This window comes from Amblyomma americanum, chromosome 3 (assembly GCF_052857255.1).
Source record: "Amblyomma americanum isolate KBUSLIRL-KWMA chromosome 3, ASM5285725v1, whole genome shotgun sequence".
Classification (NCBI taxonomy): domain Eukaryota; kingdom Metazoa; phylum Arthropoda; class Arachnida; order Ixodida; family Ixodidae; genus Amblyomma; species Amblyomma americanum.
The window spans coordinates 96,778,433-96,786,958 of NC_135499.1; the positions used below are offsets into that span (position 1 = coordinate 96,778,433).

At 45.5% G+C, this 8,526-nt stretch overlaps 1 protein-coding gene across 1 annotated transcript; it reads right to left on the bottom strand.

Moving 5' to 3' along the window:
• Positions 1 to 1,258: 1,258 nt before the first annotated feature.
• Positions 1,259 to 8,254, bottom strand: LOC144123906 (uncharacterized). The gene is made up of 4 exons (XM_077656619.1): positions 8,165 to 8,254; positions 3,694 to 3,785; positions 2,327 to 2,429; positions 1,259 to 1,696 (listed from the first exon to the last, which is right to left on the bottom strand). Exons 1-4 carry the CDS (start codon positions 8,252 to 8,254, stop codon positions 1,259 to 1,261), a joined length of 723 nt encoding a protein of 240 aa, XP_077512745.1.
• Between the last annotated feature and the right edge of the window lie 272 nt (positions 8,255 to 8,526).

An 8,526-nucleotide genomic window follows, 5' to 3' on the forward strand; every position in this document is an offset into this window, starting at 1 on the left:
AGTCATCGTGCGCCCATAAAATGAAGGCAAAACAAGTATATATATTGAAAATTTACCCCTTTATAACTTAACTTCGTCGCATGAAAAAACTGTAATAAAGACAACTTAACTGAAACTTCTGTACCTCTGTCAATTCACAGAAGCACGAAATCGCGCCAGAATGAAAATGGACTCTCCAGACGGAAGCAGTGAAGGCGATAGCGGCACGGCGCTGCGGCGCTATTCAACTGGAAGCTCTGTTCAACTTTATGCTGAATCACCGAGCGTTGGCCCTCACGCCCGATGATAGTATATCGGCCGAGAAAAAGCGGGCGCTGTGGGTGCAGCTGGCAAAGGAGAAGTTTAATGGATACACATGGTAGAGGCCCTTGCCCTGCATTGGGCGTATTCAGGCTGATGATGATGGTGACTGGTCGTTTGATGGAAGTTAACACCACAATGCAGAATGAGAAACAAAACTTCTCACGCAGAGCCCAGTGATTCATTTATTATAAGGCTACCGTTATGCACCTGCTGCAGCAACAGCAAGCTCCATTTAATGCAGCAACATTCCTAGTAAGAGAGAAAAGTTTAATGTCTGGAAAGGGGAAGAGGTCACATGGAAAAAAAGTATTCACATATGCTACTCAACCGTAGAAAACGGGACGAATACAGAGGTGGAGAGTGAAGGTGGAGGGTTGTGCCATATTACAAACAGCTTCATGCAGTGTGCAAGACACTTGTTTTATTCGCTTCATACTAGTTGATATCTTAATATGCACATACACACGCATTATCTAGTGCACGTGGCACATTAAGCATGAAAATGTGTCAGGGTGAGGCGAAGGATTCAAAGCAGAATAAAAAGAACTGTGAAGTTGCAAGCACCACAATAAAGAAGGAAGAAGAGCAACACGACAATAAAAAAGCACAAGCATGACAGCCGCAAGATAACACACAAAGAATGCAAGAAATGCAAGGCTAACGTGGCCTTTAGCACAATATTTCAGAGAGGCATCATCACACACAAGCAGTGGTATTCTGCAAAAGGTTCACAAATGCTGCATGATAACACTGGATGTGTATTGGTTTTGTCAAGCCCTGTGCACTCCACTGTGAACAGGGCGGCAGTCAGTGAAGAACAGCGTTTTCTGCCGATAGAAAACGGGTTTGTGAAGAGACTGGAGGGTGACGTAATAGGTGACAATGCTAGGTCGCTGTCAGCGTGACGTCAGAGTCACTCAGCTCTGCTACATCTTTGTTTTCCTAAACAAATAGTTTAACGTCTCTCCGGCAGTGGGTAACGGCATGGCTGTAGACGTTGTCGTGTACTTCGCCGTAGCTCTGAGGGGTCGAGTGCGACGTCTGGGTCGCCAGACGCTGGAAGATCGTCTGGCCGAGGGGTTACGTCGCGTATGTGCTTCCGGGTCCTCCTGATCTCCCGGCCGTCTTCCGTTTTCAGGATTGCGGAACGCGGTGTCTCCGCTGGCCTCAGGAAGATAGCAGGTGCCCAGGTCCGATGAAGCGTGTCGTACGCAGTTACCTGCTGTCCCTGCGATAGGGGAGGCAAGTGTCTGGAGCCACGGTTGCAGTAGCTTCTCTGGCACTGGCGAGTTTCCTGGAGTCTGCTGTGCACGGTTCTGCTGGGCACCATCTCTGGAACCATGTGTTGTGCCGGTACCGGGAGCAGAGTTATCGTCTGCCTTCCCATAAGCCTCTGCACAGGAGACTTCACCACAGTATCCCTGGCGGCATTGCGCCACTCGAATAAAGGCATTTGGAAGTCTGGCATCCCACACGAGCACTTATTCAGCACCTTCTTAGCCTCTTGGACTGCCCTCTCAGCCATTCTGTTAGAGCGTGGATGATAAGAGCTCGAGGTGACGTGTGCAACACCTAGCGTGGCTAGAAATGCTTGGAATTCTGCGCTGTTGAACGGTGGGTCGTTATCACTGCAAAGCTTTAAGGGCAGTCCATGAACAGCGAAAATTTCCGCACACCATGATTTGAGCAGTTTCGCTGTCACATGTTGGAATTCGCGTATTTCAAAGAAGAATGCATAGAAGTCAACGACTATGGCATACTGCCTGCCACCGTAAAAGAACAAGTCCATTCCCACGGCTTCCCACGGCAAGATAAGTACTTCGTGGCTCAAAAGTGGCATCTGCGCAATGCGTGGTTGATGCGTTTGGCAGATTTTGGAAGCTTTGGAGTACTGGTCGATATCTGCATAGATGCTTGACCAAAACATGACACTTCTCGCCCGCTCTTTCATTTTATCCGCTCCCGAATGTGCGGCGTGAAGAGGACACAAAATTTCTGCTCTCTTCAAATGTGGTATGATTACCTTGTTACTGCGAAATAAGAGGCCGTCCTGGGTGTGTATCTCCTCCCGGTATGACCAGTATGGGCGGACGGCTTCGGGGACATCACGCTTGTCGTCCAGCCAGCTTGTTTCCGCATATACACGTAGCTGGAGGAGAGAAGGATCGCCATCGGTTGCAGTAAGGAGGTCCCCGACACGTTCATTTGAAGCAGAAACGAAATCTAGCACATTCACTTGACTTTGCTCTTTCTCTCCCGCGATGCACTCTTTGCTGGGAAACTGCGACAAAACATCTGCGAGAAATTGTTATTTGCCCGGTTTGTAGATAACATTGATAGGATAGCGCTGCAGGGTTACTCTCGTGCGTTGCAATCGAAGAAGACACTGATGCAACTGCTTATTGAATCGGCACCAAAAAGAGGTGATTGGTCTCAACGATTGCTTCTGGCTGGCCGTAAATGCAGTCCTGGAATTTCGTGCAACCGCGCACAATAGCAAGCGTCTCTTTTTCAATTTGCGCGCAGCGCTGTTGTGCGCTTGCGAGCGACAGAGGCGAAAAAGCGACAGGGCGGCTCGGGTTGAAGTACGATAGCACAGGTGCTTCTACCAAAGACTGCCGCTACCTCTTAAAACTTCTTTCCTCCTCTTCGGTCCACACCCACGCAATGTCATTGCGCAACAATGTTCGGAGCGGACAGTCACATCAGACATCCTAGGAATGAACCGCTAAACAAAAATAATCATGGCAAGAAATACTTGTAACCCCTTACAGTTCTTGGGCGCTGGCATTAGTAGGACATCTTGAACTCGTTGTGGGTCTACTCGCAGGCCTTCTGCAGTGAAGATGTAGCCCAGGTAACGCACTTGGGGCTGCGAAAACGCGCATTTCTTCAGGCCCAGCCTAAGATTGTTCTCTTGACAGCGAGTCAACAGGACTGTCAAGTGGTAGTTGTTTTCCTCTTTAGTTCTTCCCCAGAGCAATATGTCGTCCATAATTACCACCACGCAAGGAAATCCTTCTAACAAGCGGTTTATTGCTGCTTTATTGAGGGGATTCCGAACGGCATGCGAAAAACTGGTGGCAGCCGTACGGCATGCTCATCGTCCAGAGTTTTTAACTTGCCTCGCCCAATTTAATCTGTCGAAATCCTGATTCGGCATCTAAAGTAGAGAAAAACACAACCCCGGAAAGTCGCAGGAACACGTCCTCCATTGTCGGCATAGGGAATGTTTCTTGCAAAAGCGATTTGTTTAGCTCTCTTGGATTGAGGCAAATGCGTACTTTGACCTTTTTTCACTACTGTGATCATGAAACTAGAGCAGTCAGTAGGCTCGTTTACTTTTGATAAGACGCGCTGCTCTTCCATGCGCTGTAGTTCTGCTTTCACCTTGTCTTAACGGGCCACCAGAACTCTTCTAGCTGGCACGATGACACCCCGGCACCAGGCTTCAGCTTCATGTTGTACTCGAAGTCTTTTAGCTGCAGAAGCAGAAGCCTTTGAAGACTTCTGCAAAAGGCTCTGCTGGTGGGTAGAGTTGGCCGTGCTGAATGCTCTGCAAGCGGCTGATAAACCCGAAACGTTGGGCTGCTGTACCACTCAGTGTTACCGGCACTTCTTGCTCCACAATGAAAAATGTTTTGTCGTGAGCTTTGTCGTTTGCAGAAAGCAACAACCGTACTTTCCCGCGGGAAGTGGTTTTGTGTCCAAGAAATGCCGTAAGCGTGACCAGGCAGGTCTGTTCTGTCTTATCTGCCAGTTCTTTAATGTCCTTTCTTGAAATAACGCAGCAGTTTGCTCCCGTGTATTATTTGCACTTCATTGGTGTCCCTTCAATGTCCGCAATCGCACTCCAGTTGTCTGCCGTCAGTGTGTGCACTGTCAAAGCTTCTAAGAAGTAATCCCGTCTTCTATCTGCAGCTCTTGCAATTATGTTCTTCTCTGAAATGCACTTTGTGAATGCGGCTACGACTTGCATACTTCTGCGAAGTGGTTCCGCCTGCCGCATTTCTTGCAAGATTTACCGTTCGCGAGGCATATTCCGCTACAGTGCGTCTGATAACCGCATCTATTGCAGTCGTCATTTTTAGCACCTACTACATGAACTCTCATTTCATGGGTGGTTCCTGCCGCTTCGCTTATCTCGCGGAACTATTCTTTCCCTTGTTCTAGGGTGCGGCAGATTTCGACAGTCTTCTAATAGGACGGGTTCCCAGCTACTAACTTTTGCTGCAATTTTCTGTCTCGAATGCCCACAATAATGCGGCTGCGCAACATACGGTCTTCTAGCTCACCAAATTTGCAGTTCTTTGCCAGTATTCGCAGTTCTGTCAGCCATTCAATGAATCTTTCGCCTTCCTTTTGGTTTCTTGAGCCATAGCGGAATTCGTGAAATGTTTGAGGATTTCTGTAATCCCAAAACCAACCAGACTGTTTTAGCAGGACCCCGACGTCCTTTTTGTCTTCTCCTGCTTCAAACTTGAACGTGCTGTACGATTTTCTAGCTTCTTCACAACCCGTCACTAGCAGTGTGGCTGCCTGCACCTCTTTGCTCTGCTTGTTCAGCTGGGTAGCAGTAGGAAAACAACGTGAGCTAACTCTTCTACGCTTGCCATCCTAGCCAAGCGTTGCCTGATGTGTTCGAGGGCTTCGGCGGCGGAAGAAGAGACGCTGAAAGGGACGCTGGTGTAGACATGCCGACTATGGACCGCTGCCATCATGTGAGCAGGGCGCCAGTCAGTGAAAAACAGCATTTATTGCCGATATGAAACGGGTTAATGGAGAGACAGGAGGGTGAAGTAATAGGGGACGATGCTAGGTCGCTCGTCAGCGTGACGTCAGAGTGAACCAGCACTGCTACAATAAGGAACCTACAACATGCTTCAGCAATGTTTGTTGCCTGGTGTGGCAAGTGTATAACCTTCACTGTGTACACTCTTTATCACACACATATTAGGGCTGTTTTTTTTTCAAGCGGTATATCACAATGTGGTTAGGCAACATTTACATCATACACTGATGCAATGAAGAACATGTGATGGCACTAAAGTGCACTGCAGGAGAGTAATGCTTATGAATTGCGTTCACTTTCGAAGTAGTTTACTTCACTGTGCATTAAAATAAACAACCTAAACTCTCTATGCACGCTAAAAACACGATGTCCACAGTTCAATGAAGGCCACCGTGCCATGTGTAGGCGTTGCAATGTCGGCAAAAGTCTGAAAGAATGCTGAGGACAAATCTAAGTTTGTTCTGTAACAATACATTACCACATTCCAATAAGAAAGGGCCTGCTGTAATGAAAACCAAGCTCCTGTGACAGCTCCTATATTATTTGATCAAAGGGAGCACTTGAAGCGCAAAAGATTATCGTGGTGGACTGCATTGGCAAGATGCTAGTACAGTCCTTGACTACGTGAAAAAAAATGGAACACCTAAGATGCGCAGTGGGGTGTGCACATTGAAAGTAAATTGTGTTTTTCAGCACGATTAAGGCAGTGTGAAACATGGTAAGCAGGTTTGACCCTTAGTTTCGAAGAGGCATGAAAAAAAAGTATTCATCTACGAATATAATGGTAGAACAGGTTGCATAATGACGAAATTAAAGTCACTGAAAGTGCTTGTGCATAAAATTTAGGCTTCCTAAAAAATTACCTTGTTCTACAGCTTTGCTGGCTATTTTCTCTTTGAGTTCAAGCAGAAATATGAAACCAAACCAAGTAAGGTTGAAATGGGCTGCTGTTTTGTTTTGGACTCCCACAAAAAAAAATTATTTTCTTAGCGATTAGTACCACGCAATACCTTTACTGGTGTGTGGCATGTGATGGCACCGCAATTAGTGTTAACATTTTATTGGGCGATATGTGCAACTAGAAAAGAAAGGTATCGAAAGTCTGCACATACCACTGTCAAGGAGAGCTTTATAACACGGCATCGTTAAGGCTGCCATTCAGCAAAATCTCAGCTTTAGCCAGCCGGCATTGTGTCAAAAAACCGCGCCACGGGGGTATATCTGCAATAAAAGTCACTGAAAACAGGATTTATACTTTAAATCAAATGTCTGCATATGTCTCAAACTACTTCACCTCATAATGCAATAGATTTCAGGTACAAAATTTATGATTAAATTTTAGTCTGGCTACAAAGACCCTTGGGTCACCAGCCAGGCACACACTACCAACCACACCGTGCTGGCAGATTGACTGTACTCAGGTGCAAAGGGGGAGGGGTGAAGCGTGTGTGCTGTTGGCTTCATTTGAAGCTTAATAATGTAATTGCTGCAGTGAACTAGATAAGTGCTAATCAGTGAGAAACCAGTTACAATAATATTATATAGGTGAAGTGCAGTGTGCAAGAGTTCAAAGACAAGAGTGTGAAACATGTGCTGAGATAATTCTGATACATGTGCGAATATGAATGAACAACAGTGAGTGTGTGTTGAGGAGAAACCACTGCAGAGAGCCATTAACACAGTCATTAAATGCCCTTAAATTCTGAGCTTACGTGTCCTCCTACTACATCGGGAATGGAGACAAGTTCCTATGCCTTTTAGGTGTAGCAACTTGTCTGAGCAAGGTGTGTTTTATAAGTACAGCGAAAAGTTACTGGAAGCCTGTATTGCAAAAAATAATTTATTTTCATCACTGTCCTTCATAAATCCTAGAATTCATTATGCAGCCATACTGCGAATTATTGAGTCAAGCTATGAACAAAGCTATGAACCAACTTGCCCAAGAACGTGTTCTACTGCGAATTATTACCTAGTGCAACATTACATATTGAACAATATGCCTCGTGTACAAAGATATTTTCTGACAGACCCTCCTTTCAAAAACGTTCAACAGTGGTGTATCCGCACATTATTGTTGCCTGACATGCAAAGAGGAGTACCCAGTAGTCACCTTTGCCAAAAAAAAGGTGGAAGCACGTACACTGACGGTCCAGTCACACTAAGGGTGTAGAGGGTAAAGAGGTTGTCTTGGATTTTTCTTAAGGCCGCCGAAAAATATCCCCAATATAATTGAAGCAAAATGCAAGTGGCTGAGTCAGTGAAATTGAGATTTTACACAGTTTCACTGGGAGTTTGATAGCCAGCACACAAATTTATCCCGGACCCCAGATCACGGAAAGAGAAAAAGATCCCGGACCTGGCAACACCACAAGAGTAACCCAGAAAAATCAATAACAAAGTTCAGTACCATTAGTATTACAGTCAATTTCCAGCTGGATTACTAAACTTGATCATACCCTTCCATCTGCAAAATGCCATTTGGAGCATTATTATTAAAACGCCAAGGCGCCCGTGTGCTGTGCGATGTCAGTGCACGTTAAAGATCCCCAGGTGGTCGAAATTATTCCGGAGCCCTCCACTACGGCAACTCTTCTTCCTTTCTTCTTTCACTCCCTCCTTTATCCCTTCCCTTACGGCGCGGTTCAGGTGTCCTACGATATATGAGACAGATACTGCGCCATTTCCTTTCCCGCCAAAACCAATTATTATTATTATTATTATTATTATTATTATTATTATTATTATTATTATTATTATTATTAATATTATTGAAATTACGTCCGCCTGCATAATTTATACTTCCAGTTACATTCAACTGAATGTAGAATTTGTAGGTTTTCGTCACGGGTACAAATTTCAGTTCGAAGATGGGAATGGGCAGCCTGACAAAACTCTGCCCTAGCCTTGCATTGTCACCTCGAAGATAATGAACATGAAACAATCACCTCACTTTTCCGTCGAGAAAAACACCATTTCTGTATAACCACATGAAGCATTTGAAAGAGACAGTCGAAAGCAAGCACACAGAGGTAACTAAATGCCATGAAGTAAAGCACGTTGCAATCTTACCACACAAAGAGTGCCACGCAGGATGTGCTGCACCCTGAAGAGATGCTGTAAATGACTGCAGACGCAGGGACCATGCTGTAGGTTGAGCATGTTATGGACTGCTAGCTCTCCAAAAACACCAAAGCAAACAGAAAAGCACCGGTGAAAGCTTGTCCAGTCATCACTGTGATACTAGAAAGAAAACATTTTGGTGTCTTCCTGTCTCTAACTGAAGCACCAAATAAAATGTGTGTTGTTCACAAACAGAACATGTAAGGAGGCACTACAAGGAACGGCATTTCTTCAAAATCGCCATAGCCTCTGTTGAATTGCACACTCAGGAAGTTAGCGGATGGTAGGCAGAAAGTACTTGGGACACTTCT